At 49.6% G+C, this 14767-nt stretch overlaps 1 protein-coding gene across 1 annotated transcript in view; it reads right to left on the reverse strand.

Annotated features, from left to right (window-relative positions):
- The window catches only part of LOC111169829 (cadherin-related family member 2), a 29623-nt gene extending 15273 nt beyond the window's left edge, over window positions 1-14350 (reverse strand). Inside the window, exons 1-12 of the mRNA XM_089905140.1 lie at window positions 10914-14350; window positions 10608-10679; window positions 7016-7155; window positions 6867-6904; window positions 4766-4868; window positions 2832-2921; window positions 2081-2206; window positions 1858-2004; window positions 1702-1777; window positions 1487-1602; window positions 1132-1365; window positions 39-194 (exon numbers count right to left, since the gene is read on the reverse strand). Coding sequence (XP_089761266.1) covers window positions 39-194; window positions 1132-1365; window positions 1487-1602; window positions 1702-1777; window positions 1858-2004; window positions 2081-2206; window positions 2832-2921; window positions 4766-4868; window positions 6867-6904; window positions 7016-7155; window positions 10608-10679; window positions 10914-10965 — 1350 coding nt within the window. The 5' untranslated portion in view covers window positions 10966-14350. The remainder of the gene's footprint in view (window positions 1-38; window positions 195-1131; window positions 1366-1486; window positions 1603-1701; window positions 1778-1857; window positions 2005-2080; window positions 2207-2831; window positions 2922-4765; window positions 4869-6866; window positions 6905-7015; window positions 7156-10607; window positions 10680-10913) is intronic.
- Window positions 14351-14767: the final 417 nt, after the last annotated feature.

The raw sequence follows: 14767 nt of genomic DNA on the forward strand, positions 1-14767 counted from the left end.
ATGGCCCGCTCTCCGTGGTGCCCCAGAGTACCCCTCACCTGCACCAGCATCACCGTCTGTGTCTCGTAGTCCACCAGTGACGGTGCTCTCACCAGCACCTGCACGTCCACTGAGCCCGCCGCCCGCTCCGGGGAGACGCTGAAGGCTTCAACATTAGGGCCCCGGAGGGATAGCAGGAAGGTGCCGTTGCTGCCCTGTAGACGTGGGCTGTATATTAGGGACCCCACTCCAGCAATGTACCCACCTGCATCTTTCTCCCAATCCCTGGCCACAGGTCCCAGGAGGATAGGCTAGTCCCTAGTCCCTGTCAATGTGGGCTCATCAGAAGAAGACCTCCCTGAGGCCCCAGCCTGGGCTGCAGCGCCTGGACACACACCCCTCACTCCCTTTGTGTCTTCCGCACCAGCCACCATGCACCGCCCTCCACCACCCATACCAACACCAAACATCATCAGTGTCCAACATCGGTCCATTATCCACACGCCCTCTACTCCACACCCCTCTCCAGTCAAGGCCAACCACCATCTCAACACACCCACCCACCCACCCACCACTACCCAATATCACCCTCCAGTCGACATTTTGTACCAACTCATTATCACCAAATACTACCAAACACCATCCTCAGTTATTCAGCATTCAATACTACCCAAATCACCCACCACTCAGGATCAACCTCCACCTAGGAATACTGTCCAACTTGACAGCCACCCAGACCACACTGTGCTCAAAACTGCCCACATCCCCCAATACCCAGTACTACCCCAGCACCCCTCAACTTCACCATCCACACATCACTACCCCCTCTACTCAACACCGCCAAAAATTACATTCCACTCAACATTACCCAGCATCCAGGACCAACCTCCACTCAGTGCTGCCTTTCTGTTCTCCGCCACGTAGCACCACCCTGAACACAAGACTACCAGCCGGCTCAACGTCACTCAGCAGTTCCAAGTGTCACCCAACAACTCTGACCACCACTCATGGTCAGCACCACTGTTGCCCACTGCCCACTGCCCCACCGACCGCTGTGGTACTGCACTCTGCTGGTCACTCGCCACTTCCCTCCCCCAACGATCTCCCGACCATCACTTCAACCCATGCCGCGCGTGGCCTGGGTGCCCCTGCCTTGTCTGGGTCGTAGACCACCATGGTTAGGTCATCGATGGGGATGCGGGTGGAGGCGTGCTCGTCCACGTAGCCAGTGAAGTTGACTTGAGCCTCTTGGGGGGTGAAGGTGCAGGTTGGGAGGCTGCAGCTGTAAAACTCAGGTTTGTGGTCATTGACGTCTGTCACTCTCAGCGTGACCCATATGCTCACCTTGGCCTCCTGCCCATAGATGTTGGGGTGCATCTCGGTGGCCTGAGAGCAGAGCAGAGGCCGAGAGGCAGAGATCAGAAAACCAGAATTCAGAGAGAGCTGAGATCAAAGGTCAGAGTTTAGAAAGTCAGGGTACAAAGTGGGCAGTGGCCCTCTCACTCACCGTGACCTGCACCTGCACCTCCTCATCCTCCTCCAGCAGCTGCTCTCTGTCCAGGGAACCGTTGACCTTGATCACCCCGTCTGGCCCAATGTCGAACCAGCCAGGCCTTGTGGAGTCTGGGCAAAGGCAGCAGGAGCAGCTACTTCCAGTGGCTCTGACGGAGCCCCCACCCCTTCCCTTGCCTCAGCCCCAGCCTGGGGACACCCCATTCTCACTGGAGATGCTGTAGATCACAGGGTCATTGATGCCTCTGTCGCCATCCATGGCCTCCACCTTCAGCACCGAGGTTCCCTGCAAGAAGGCATGGTCAGTGGCCAGACCCTTTCCCCACCTCTTGTCTCCACCCAGACCCCTCCAGTTCCCTGGCACACCTGGGGTGCATCCTCAGGCACAGAGGCCGAGTAAAACTCCCTGACAAACTGGGGGTCCAGGTCTGGCTGATCGATTACAGAGATGGACACGAAGACAGGCGAGGAGCACTGGACGATGACGCTGTTGCTGTACTCGCCGCCCGAGTCCTGCCGGGAGATGGGTCTCCGTGAAGCCAGGGGTTCGGGTCCCGATGCCCCCGACCCTGCCTGCGCCTGCACTCACACAGGCCTTCAGCTCCAGCTGATAGAAGGCACTCTTGTTGTTGTAGCTGAGGCTGCCGTTGAGGATGATGGAGCCGTTGGGCAGGATCTCAAAGAGGTACTCACTGCTGTCCGTGCTAGGGATGACCTGAGGCAGAGCACAGTCAGGCCAGGCTCCCCCGGACGGCCCTGCCCCCAGGACCTGCTCTGAGAGACCTGGGGTCGAATCCTGGCTCTGCTCTCAACCTCACCAGGTCACTTAACCTCTCTGAGCCTGGGAAATGGGCTGGATATCGCCTCAGTGGGACGAAAACAGGGTCAAGTGAGCTAAGGTAGGTTCCAGGCACGTAGTGGGCGCTCAATGATGGGGGCCGTGGCTAGCCAATGTGTCTTCGTGAAACTGGGGTCACACCCGCCACTGTCTGTGTGACCTTGGACAAGACCCTGGACCTCTCTGAGCCTTGATTTCCTCTTCTTTGAAGCCAGGATTGCCGCAGCCACCAGGTGGTGTGACGCTAACCGCGCAAAGACACAGACAGTGCCCCAGGCGAGAGGGTGGGAAGGAGAGTCCGGTCTGCAGCAGGCACCCTCCTTAGGCGGCTGGGCCAAATGAGGTCCAGGGGGGGGCCAGAGGAAGGCTTGGGGACCAGGGCTAGGCCGTCGCAGAGCCCGTGCTCCGTAAGGTCCCTGCAGGTTGTGTGGGAGATGCTGCCCCCTGGCGGCCATGAGGAGAGGTGGCGCCCACACTCCCACGTGGACCCGCACACACTTACCTTCTCTATGGAGTACACCACGGCGCCTCCGGACCCCGTGTCTTTGTCCTTGGCCAGCACAGAGAACAACAGGGAGCCAACCGGCAAGGTCTGTAACAAGGGTTTTGTCACCTCTGAGCTCCAACACATCTCCTCCATGCCCAAGCACATCATGCCCCCTCCTGGAGTTTCAGTGCCCCCAACTGTACCACGGGGATAGCGATGGACCTTCCAGAGCCTGAAACCCAGCATTCCACAGATGTCCCCCTTTCCTTCCCACCTGGGCTGGGCTTCTGGGGGCATCTGGATGGAGGCAGGGAGCAGAGTTCCCCCTTCTCCTCTCCCCACACAGCCTCCCTGAAACCTGAGCTGGCTTCTGATTTGCAGCGCCCCTCAGGACCACCATGAGTGACCATTCCAGAACTCAGGTTGTGCCACTCCTCTGCTTAAACAGCCCTGTGTGTTCTCTGTAGCGTCCAGCAATAGGTTCCACGCAGCACCTCACAGAGCTGGAAGGTTCTTTTGGGAGGCTTTTCCTCTAGGACCTGTCCACACCCTCACTGTTTCTTCACGGTGGCCAAAAAGATCTTTGAAAATCCTGAACCAGACCACATCAGTCTCGTGTTCAAAACCAACAAGTGGTTCCCCCATTCTGCCCAGAATACGGTCCAGACTGCCTCCATGGCCCTCCAGGTTCAGGCCACTGCCCAATTCTCTGACCTCACCTTCTCCTCAGCCTCCTCCCCCCACACACATGAGCTTCCTGGCTATGCCTACAGCACTCCAGGCTGATTCCCACCTCAGAGCCTTTGCAGCTGCTGTTCCCTGCCTGGAATATCCTTTTCCTGGAGCAGCCCATGCTGGCTCCTCAACATTTAGTTCTGCTCAGATGTCACCTACCCAGAGAAGATTTTCCTGACTGGCTCAACTTAAAGCAGGCCCCCCCCCAGTCATGTTTTATGCTCTTCATAGAGCTCATCACCATCTGAAATAATCCTGTTTGTTTAATACTTTGTTGATTAAATGTTTTGTTGTCTGTGCTCTTCACTACAATGTGAGCTAGCGAGGGTGGCGACCAAGTCTGTCTTCACTGGATATCCTCAGCACCAAGGACAGTGCCAGACACACAGTAGGCGCTCAATCAGAGCCTGTTGAAGGGCTGTCTGAACCTCACCAGCCTCAAGTCTGGCCTGGGGGAGGGGGACCCACACCTGTCAGGACTTTGAAGCCACGTGGTAATGAAGATTCAGGAGTGGTGTTGTGTTTGCTGCCCTGGGACCACTGGGAAACCTCCTCCCTGCCTATGCAGTTGAAGTGGGGCTGCTCCTCTTGCTAGAGGGGAAAGCACATGATGCAGACCTAGACAACTGGAGCATTCCATACTCCTCAACTGATGGGCACCTGACCCAAAATGGGCCAATGAGAGTCAGTCCTGGGGGTTTGGCTGGGACCATTGAGAAAGAGACAGTCTGTGTTGCAATTGCAAAGCCAGTGGGATATGAGCCTGGAGCTGCTGGGGGACACTTTTATCACCGTAAGGGAGAACTGCTCGCCCCACCCCAGGATGATGGCAACACGAGAAGCAGAGCTTCTAGGTAGAGAGAAATCTCTTCTTGATGACATGGCTTGAGTACCTGGATCCAGCCATGCCTGAAGTCAGATATACTGTTAAATTTTTCAGAAACATGAGAAAATCAATTCCTTCCCCCCCACCACCCCTGACTATCATAACTTAAAGAATTCCAATCCAGTCTGATAGATTGCAAAATGTTGCTGTAACTATGGTACGTGGGGTTACACGCAACCCCCTGAATTTGGTTCATCAAGCTGCCCTTTCTAGGAGGTGCACTTCCCAATCTTGGATGCCCTGCTGTCTATCTCTGGTCCTTCCCACTCTGAGCAGATCTGTGGGATGTCTGCATCCTACACACACACCCCGTTAAGGCAGATGTTACCTCATTGATTCTGATGGAGAAGTCTGTGTTCTGGAAAATGGGTGCGTTGTCATTTCTGTCCTCCACGATCACCACCATTTCCTTCCGCACCTGCAAGTGAGAAAGCCCAGGTGAGCCCAGAAAATGTGGGAGCTTGAGAAAACAAATTCAGGAGTATCAGGACGGGAGTGCAAGTTGGTATAGCTTCTCAGGAGAACAATCAGGTGGCGTCTGGGGTGACTTTTTGTTATACATTTTTATTGAAGTATAATTGCTTCACAATGCTGTGTTAGTTTCTGTTGTACAACAAAGTGAATCAGCCATATGAAGACATATATCCCCATATCCCCTCTCTCTTGAGCCTCCCTCCCACCCTCCCTACCCCACCCCTCTAGGTCGTCGCAACGCACCGAGCTGATCTCCCTGTGCTATGCAGCAGCTTCCCACTAGGTATCTATGTCACATTTGGTAATGTATATATGTTGATGCTACTCTCACTTTGCCCCAGCTTCCCCCTCTCCCCTCTGTGTTTATCTGATACCATTTCAAAGGCCAGAAAAGTTGCAAGTATGGTACAAAGAATTCCTGATACTCTTCATCCAGATTTACCCCTTATTTAGTTTTTCTTCTCCACAGATTTACTGAACCATTTGGAGAGTATGTTGTGGAAATCATTAAAAAAAAATCTAAAATGTCCTATTACAAGAATGTTCCTTTTAGCTTTGTTAGCCATAGCGTAAAGCTGTGAACAACCTAAGTGTTGAGGAGACGAGCTAAGCGCCATGGAGCTTATAGTCCCCACACTGGGCTATAGACATACAGGAAACAGGAGACTCATGTGCAGACACAGAAGGGACCCCAAAGCCGATTGTTGTTTTCTGGCTGCACCCCGTGGCATGCGGAACGTCCCTGACCAGGGATCGAATCCGGGCTCCCTGTAGCAGAAGCACAGAGTCTTAACCACTGGACCACCAGGGAAGTCTTCCAAAGCTGATTGTGGAGTCATCAAGGCAGTTCAAGACCATATATGCAGTAGGATCCCACTTGGATTTCAGAAAATGCACCCAAAACTACCATCTCTCTTCCGTGGATGCATATATGCATGTCAGTGTTTAGCGACGGATAGAAAAGAACACGGTGATGGCAGACACTTCAGGTGGGAGTGGGCTGGGAAGGGTTGCCCAAGGGGACTTGAGCTCTATCTGCACTTTTAAAACTGTTTACAAAGAGAAAATATTTATGAATATCCAAGTCATTAAAATGATTTTTTTAATGGATAGGGTTAGGGGAATAGGTTATAAAGACAAAACCCCCAACTTTCACAGACACAAGACACAGCTGTATAAGTGTGTTATTGAGAAACATGAACACTGAGACCAACCCATCAGCCAAAGGGGTTGAAAGTGATGACCTCAGTGGAGAGAGGGTAGGGAGGTATTTGGCACTTGTTTTTTTATTAATAAGTATATTAATACAAGTTAATAATGTAATTGGGACTTCCCTGGTGGTCCAGTGGTAAAGAATCTGCCTTACAATGCAGGGGACGTGGGTTCAATCCCTGGTCAGGGAACTAAGATCCCGCATGCCACGGGGCAACTAAGCCCATGCGCCACAACTACTGAGCTCGCACCTCGACTAGAGCCCGCCTGCTGCAAACTACAGCGCACATGTGCTCTGTAACCCATGCGCCACAACTAGAGAGAAGCCCACACGTCACAACGAATAGCTCGCGTGCCTCAGTGAAGATCCTGCATGCTGCAACTAACACCCAACACAGTCAAAAGTAAATAAAATAAATAAAAAATAGTACATAAATCTTTTAAAAAATAATAATGTAATTAATGATATACAATAGATATACAAAATACACAAAAGATAAACCATATATTTGTATAAATTAATATAAATTATAATAAATACTAAAATCTTGGTTAATATTGTATGACGAAAAATGGAGAAGTGTAATTTCAATAAAAATAAACATTCAATTCATTTTTTGTTAGCTGGGGCTCTCTCTGCTTATTTGCGGTGGGCAATTAGCGGTGGGCCCTCAGTCCCCTGCTCTCTAATCCCTGGACCTCCCTTCCCTCCCCACTTCTGACTCACTGGATTATTGTGACCGTCGCTCACAGAGATGTTGATGGGAAACCAGTAGAGTGTCTGCAGTGGGCAGAGAGAAGGGAAACAAGGTAAGCCCTGTTCGGGTGCCCACCAGAGCCCTCCCTACCTCCCCAATCCCGCACGAGGCCTTCTCAGATTGCTTCCCTTTACCTCATAGTCCAGAAGGTTGGCCAGCTTCACTTCCCCAGTATTCGGGGTGACACTGAAGAAGTAGGCATAGGAGCCACTAATCCTATAGGTCAGAGGATCATTGTCCGGGTCCTGAGCTATCAGCCAGAAGACCTCAGTACCTGCAGACGGGACAGGGAATGCACAGGGTCCACGGCCACCTAGTTCAATGCTGGCCTGGCCAAGCTGCCCACGAGGCCCACAAGAATGTCAAACTTCTTTTAAAATTAGAAGGGCCAAGACATGGAAACAACCTAAATGTCTATCAATGGATGAATGGGTAAAGAAGATGTGGTATACATGTACAATGGAATATTTTCAGCCTTAAAAAAAGAATGAAATATTTCCATTTGTGACAACATGGATGGACCTAGAGGGAGTTCTGCTAAGAGAAATAAGTCAAAGGAAAACAAATACTGTATGATCTCACTTACATGTGAGATCTAAAAACAAAAAACCAAGATCATAGATACAGAGAAGATTGGTGGTTGCCAGAGGTGGGGTGCAGGGGACTGAGAAATGGGTGAAGAGTGTCAAAAGTTACACATATCCAGTTATAAAATAAATAAGTCCTGGGGATGTAATGTACAGCATGGTGACTAGAGTTAACAATACTGTATTGGGTATTTGAAAATTATTCAGAGATTAGGTCTTAAAAGCTCTCATCCCAAGGGAAAAAAAAAGCCATCTGTAACTATGTGTGGTAACATATGTTAAATAGACTTACTGTGGTGATCATTTTGAAATATATACAAATATATCATTATGTTGTACACCTGAAACTAATATAATATTGTATGTCAATTATACCTCATTTTTTCAAACGGTAAAAAAAAAAAATCAAAAGGAATAAATGATTATAATCTAGCCCTCAGGATATTTGTCTTTATGCCAATGCAGTATATTAAAGTATATTTTTAATGTATTTTTCTGGAGGGAGAGGCCTACAAAAACAGAAGTGCCAGAACAGTGACATGGTGGGGGGGCCCAGCACCCAGCCCGAGACTCTCAGAGAACCAGCATGCCCCCACCCTTGCCCACGACAGCCTTGCAGGGACAGTCTGGGCAGCACATCTGGAGTCTGCTCTTCTTTGACCAAATAGTTCTGGCTCCTCCAGAAACTCCTTAGAAAGCTTGGTCCCTTCCCACCCAGGCCCCCTCCTCCAGGAAGACCATCGGGCTAGAAAGCTGTTAGTATCTACAGTATGTTTCCTCTGTTGTGAGACACACTGTCAATTTAATGACTGCTGGGGTGGGGAGTCACTCTGTGTTAACTGACTATCTCAAATATAAGACACATCCTGATTCAAAAATGTCAAAATGTAAACTGATATGGCCCTTATACCCATACCCATGGGAAGTGAGTGGGGATGTGTAAATCCTTCTCTGTAAACATGTGTTCATGGACACAGAAAGAAGGATCAGGGAGAAAAAGCTTTTTTAAAAGTCTGCCTGAAAAAGAATTAACTGTAACAAATAAATCAATAAGAGCTACAGAAATAAAAGACATATATTAGGTGTCTGTCTTTAAACTCAAATCTGACGTATTTTAAAACATCTGCCTGACAAAACTAAACTATTATACAGTGTGAGTGTCAAGAAAACAGGTCCTCTGCAGGAGAGAAAGGACAGGGAGTGACTAGAAGGGCAGAGAGGGGGTCGGTGTGCTTCCATGTATATATATTATACCTCAAAATAAAAGGTCTAAACAACATTTTTTAAAAACCTGACTGAAAATGCTTTCTCATCCCAAGAGAGCCATGCAATTCATCTCAGAAAGGAAGAAATTGCTCTTCGGATTAAGAAAGCCCAGAGAGGGGCCCTGTGGTTATCAAAGAAAAGACTCTCATTTGGTCTGCCTGAGATCAGACTTGACGTTAAAGGGTCACCCAAGAGAATGGAGATCTTGAGGACATTTGGGTTACATATGTTTGTAACATTTGTTTGGAGGTGTGTGTGTGTGTTTATCCACAACCAAACAGCTATGAAAACATACATAAAATATCATTAACGTGTATATACTACTTCTCTGTTGTATTCACAGATATCAAATAGTTTGACCTCAGCCCAGTCCTCCAGGGAGGATTGTGCCAACTCAGAATGTAATGAGACTATCACCTCCCTCATCCTGGGATCTAAACCTTTATTAATATAACCCTTAGTAGATTTTGCTGTCCCGGCAACCACATGCAAATGGATGTGGCTTTCGTGGCTCTGAAGCCCATCGCCCAACCTTTCTTCGTGTACCTAGACCTGGGTTTCTGGATTCCAAGGCAGACTTTGGATTTCACCTTTGATGCAGTCTCTTGCTTCATCTAGTAGATTTAGATATTTGGGGACCCAATTCTGACACTGCAACAAAGACTGTAAATTGTCCCCCAGTATTCACAGCCCCCTTTCTCTCAGACTAATAGAACCCCAGATTTTGAGCTGTGCACATGGCTAAATAAAATAAAGACCTCATTTCTCCAGTTCCTTTGCAGCTAGGGCATGTGGCTAAGTTCTGGCTAATGAGATGTGAGCAGAAGTAACATGTGTAAAACCTGAAGCCCTGTCCCTAGGAGAAAGAAATGGGCCCTCTTGGCGCTTTCTTGCCCCCAGCTCTCACTGGAATAGGGCGTGACATGAGCCATCTAGGACCATGTGGATGAGGGCCAGGCCCTAAGGGAGGCAGAACCTGGAAATGGAAGGAGGGTCCCTGATGCCAGAAGCATAGGGCACGGAACAGCCTGATGGAACAGAGCCTCTGACAGCCCTGGGCTCACTGCTCTAGATGACTAAGAGAATAGGAAACTTTGACCTCGTTTACAGCTCTGTTATTTGGGGTCTGTTATGTGCAGCTGACCCTGTATCTCAATGAATACAGTCATCTATCATTTCAGCTTCTTCAACCCCCATCCTGCCTGCTGGGAATTTGGCATCCAGTCCCTGTGGCTTCATCCAAAACAATGTTTCATGAACATCATTCACTCCTGTACACTACCAAGATCATTACCACATCCACGTCTCATTGTTTATGACCCTCCTTTTAACTGACTTACTGTTTCATGTAAATACATTTATTTTAAAAGCAAACTAGATGGCTACTGGACGTAGAAAACTCATCTCACTCGCCATAGAGGGAAGGTAACTCTACAAACGAAGACAGCAAAAGTATCAATTTCTGGTGAGATGTGTGCATGAAAGGCTCTGAGCCTAAAGCCTGCTCTCTTTCTGTCTGAAAAAAAAAATTGCAGAGGAGGAAGAGAGCTGAGCAAGTGAGAGAGGTAGAAGAGAAATAATGGTACCAAATGGATACTTTCTCCCTTGGGAAATCAGAAGGACTGAAAGAGATGGGAAATGGGAGGGATGTTCTCTTGGGGTGAGTCTTGATTATTTGGTGCTGTGTGAGGGCCCTCGACCCAAAAGCTGCAAAGGAGAAAACAAACTTCTGGAACAAACTTCCTTCAGGCCACCTTTGCCCCATGACAAGCCGTGGAGCTGTAGGGATGGCGAGCAAGCCCACAGGGGAGACCCTGGGGCCCTCTTGTGGGTAAGCGTTTGGTGCAGTCTGGGCACAGGGACAGTTACTCACCCACTGGTAGGTCCTCGGGCAGGTTCACTAACGACATGTTGGACAGGAATTTTGGGGCCACGTTGGCTGACACTGTAGGGACACAGAGTGTTGGAACATCTGGACACCTCCATAAAGACTGACCCCCATCTGCCCCTGTGGGAGCCCACACCAGTCCCACTGGCCAACTTTCAGTCCAGCTCACCGGCCCAGGACTGGATTCCTCTCCAGGCCTCCCCAGAGCAGCCAAGCCCGGGGCTGGGCCATAGGGTTCTGCTGAGGATCCCCAGGTTAGTGTTGCCCTGGTGGGGGAGGGGAGGTACCCACCAGACACCATGAGGGCAGGAAGCAAGAGGCAGGACAGCCACGGCCACACCATCACGTCTGGAGGGTCCTGGGGGAAGAGGCATCAGGGGAGGGGCACATGAACCCAGGCCTCCCTCCTCTGGTGGACCCTGATCAGTCGGGTCTGAACCCAGGCAACTCACCTCAATCACACAAAAAAAATTCTGCCCATTTGCCAGATGTTCCAGGGGATAGGGAGCTGGGAGGCATGGCAGGGAGGGGCAGGGTAGCTGAGCCTGATCTAGAGCCCCAGCCTGAGACTGACCCTGAACTTGACCCCAGGGTTCAGTGCCCACTGTGTAGCAGGCACGGATCCAAGTATATTACGTGCATAATCTCTTTATTCTTACAACTAGGTGGCTGCTAAGGGGCTTGCCTGAGGCCACACAGAGAGTCAATGGCAAGCCCATGCTCTGAAAACAGGTCTTTTGAACCCCAGAATTCATTCCCTCAACCACTGCACTAACCTGCCTGTTTAGAGTCCAAGCTAATAGCATCCTTCAAAATCAGGGGCCTGGAGAGGGACTATGACTTGTCCAGGACCATCCAGAGCCTCTGTGGGGGGGGGCTCGGTCTTTTGTCCCACTTGCTGACACAATTAATAGCTGCCTTTGCATCCTTTCTCAAAGTGTACTCCATGGAACCCCAGCCCTGTAAGATGTCCCATAACAGAAGGGTTCCCTGGTCAAGTCAGTTTGGGAAGGGCATTGTGCTCCACTTGCTGATTGACAGCTGGGCAGGAACGCTTGGAAAACCTTGCCCTGCCCAGTCTTCTTGGTCATCTTACATTGCAAGCTATCCTTCATCTGGGAAAAGAGGGACTTTGATTCACTGTCATCAAGAGATACCTGAACCCCCAAGGCTCTTTCATCCCAAAAGACAATTGTTACCAAAGCAAGAGGGAGAGCAGGATACATTTCGCAAATGCTTCTTGCTCTCTGTCAAGAAAATGTGTTGCGTGCTTGCATGTACATAATCATTCCATAAGACAGGATTTTTATTGCATACTCTTTTGTACCTTTGGGATTTCGTGCTAAGTGAATATATTAACTTTTCCAAAGATAAGTTAAAGCTATAAAGCACACAAAGGAACACAGCTGCTGCTAAGCACCCTCACTGGGTCCTGGGCAGCTCCCACTCCTGCCCCAGTGCGGCTGAGACAAGCACTGTTTTCCAGAGGAGCCCGGCTCCAAAGCTACGGGAGAACCAAGAAGGAGGGACCCTCACCCACGGTAGACTCCATATGACAGGCCCTCCAAGGGGGATGTGGAATGGCTTCCAGAGCTGAACCTTGACCGTGAAACACATCAGAAACCACAACTCCTCTCCCTCCCACCACCTACCCCTCCTCCTGTGTTCCTGCCTCAGGGATCACCCATTTCCCCCATCACCCTTGACTCCCCCTCTCCCGAATGTCCCACATCCAATCCAGTCCCTGAACCTCTTACACTTCTCTCCATCCTGCAACAGGCTTCCTCTCTCCCCGGCTCAGCCCTCCTCACGGTCTCCTTCCCTTCCATCTCTAATCAAGTCCTCTCAACCAAAATTATCCTTCCTCACTCCCTCTAATCACCTTTCTCCCCTGCTCCAAACTTTTCAGTGACTCCCCATTGCCAAACTGCATACAAAGGCTTCGAACAGACCATCCGGCCCTGCTTCCCTCCCTCACACCTCCCACATCCACAGACCCACTCCGTTTTCCCTCATTTTGCATATGCAGTTCCCTCTTTCTGGAATGCCTTTCCCTGCCTTGCTAACTGATGAGCAGCCCCAAGGTCATCTTCTGTCCAGACACTCCTTCAGTGTTCCCACAGGAGGAGTTGACTCCTGCGCTGGCCTAGAGACCTCACCAGACGCTGCTCAGATCCTAGCCTAACCTCTGTAGCTCTCAGGGCCCATTATCTCTTTGCAGATCAGCCTCTCCCTCCAGACCAGGAGAGATGTGAAGGCAAGGTCCAGGTCTGATTCATCTCTGTGACCCCAGGACAGAGCCCAGGGCTGAGCCCAGGGCAAGCTCAGGGGGCATTTCAGAAATGAATAAATAAGTGTGCCAGTGAATCACTGTAACCCCAGAGGCCTGACGTGGAAAGCCTGAGAGATGGGGCAGGGTGCAAGGGGTAAACATACGGGCTAGAGAGCCTGAGGGTCAATCCAATGTAATCTTGGGCAAGTAACTTAACCTCTCTAGGCCTCAGTTCCGCCATCTGTAAATTGGGAATAATAACAGGACCTACACTACAGGGTCTGTGTGAGGCTTACACAGTGCCTGGCTCAAAGTATGTTAGCAAAAATATGTCAGCAACTATTATTATGGAGGAGATAAAAGTCTGTCTTCTGCCCCCCTCATCATTGGGAGCCCCATATTCTGCCCTGGCCAGCCTTGGTCACCTCACAGGCCCCTCTCGGTCAATGTCCCCTAGATAGCCAGAGGGACACTGGCACCAATCTGGCCACCATCCTCTGGGCTTGGCTTGCCTCCACCTGTCCTGAAGTTCCAGCTTTAGTCTTCCCCCTTCAACTCAAGAGTTGTCTTTGCCCAACTTTGCCCAGATCTACTGGGGTATCAAGAGGGTTGGTCATTTTAAATATCTGTTGGCATTTCCTGAGCACCTACTCTGTGCTGAGTACCCTTATTTATCCATTCATTCCCCTAACAAATACTTATTGGGTGTCCTTGATCCACTATGTGCCAGACCTTGTTCCCAGCACTGGGGAGATACAACAGTAGGTATAACAGTCAAGGTGCTGCCTTCACCAAATTTATGCTTAGTGAATAAGACAGACCCTAAACAAGCAAGGAAAGTACTGTCTAATTGTTTACTGCATTAAGTGCTATGAAGGAAGAGAATGTGGGCATTGCGAGAGTACAGTAAAGGGACACTACTTTAGGCAGTCTGGCAGATAAAGTGGGCTGCAGACTTTTTAAGACTCCTCTCAGCAAGACGTGAGAATTGCTCCCCTTCAATCTGGTGCATTCATCATGTTTTTATTTTCTGTATTTTATGATGCTTTGACATTTTGGGGGCTTTGCTGGTCTGGGAAAGGCTGCCCCTCTCAGGGCTAGCTAATTCTTAGAGATAACAAGTGATTTGTCTGCAAACACTCCTCTCATGTATAAACCAACCAAATCAAAGCCTGTATTCCCAGCTGCCACCTTTATCAACTCTCACACACCAAACCAATATTCCTGCTGCCTCAAATCTCCCCAGCATTAGGTACTGGATGACTAAGCATGACTCCTATAACCTGCCAAAATTAGTCAAACTATCCAATCCTAAGCCTGCTCAGCTGCTTAACCTGTAGCTTCCTTCCCACCTTCCTTCCCATGGAAAATGCAGTAAGGGCTCTGGGCCCTGCTTTCCCCTCGCTTCTTCTGCCTCCTGACCAAACCTGGTGCTTCCCCATGTGGCCCTGCATGGAGTGGCATGCCCCCTCCTCTAGGGAACTGTGAGTAATAAAATCTTCCTTCAATGGCTTTAGCCTCTCCAGGTCATCACTACGTCATCTGCATAAATTAAAAATCCTGGGGAATTCCCTGGCAGTCCAGTGGTTAGGACTCCGCACTTTCACTGCCGAGGCCCTGGGTTCAATCCCTCGCTGGGGAACTAAGATCCCACAAGCTGTGCAACGTGGCCAAATAAAAAAAAACACAAAAATGTACAATGGAGAAAAGATGGTCTCTTCAATAACTGATGCTGGGAAAATTGGACAGCTATATGTAAATATTAAATTAGAAAAATTTATCATACCATATACAAAAATAAACTCAAAATGGATTAAAGACCTAAATGTAAGACAGGTAAACCATAAACCTCCTAGTAGAAAACATAGGCAGA

Source organism: Delphinapterus leucas, unplaced genomic scaffold (genome assembly GCF_059928025.1).
Source record: "Delphinapterus leucas isolate spDelLeu-1000000601 "Yukka" unplaced genomic scaffold, BTC_Dleu_Yukka2 spDelLeu_asBTCV2_sq25, whole genome shotgun sequence".
In the NCBI taxonomy this organism is placed as follows: Eukaryota; Metazoa; Chordata; class Mammalia; order Artiodactyla; family Monodontidae; genus Delphinapterus; species Delphinapterus leucas.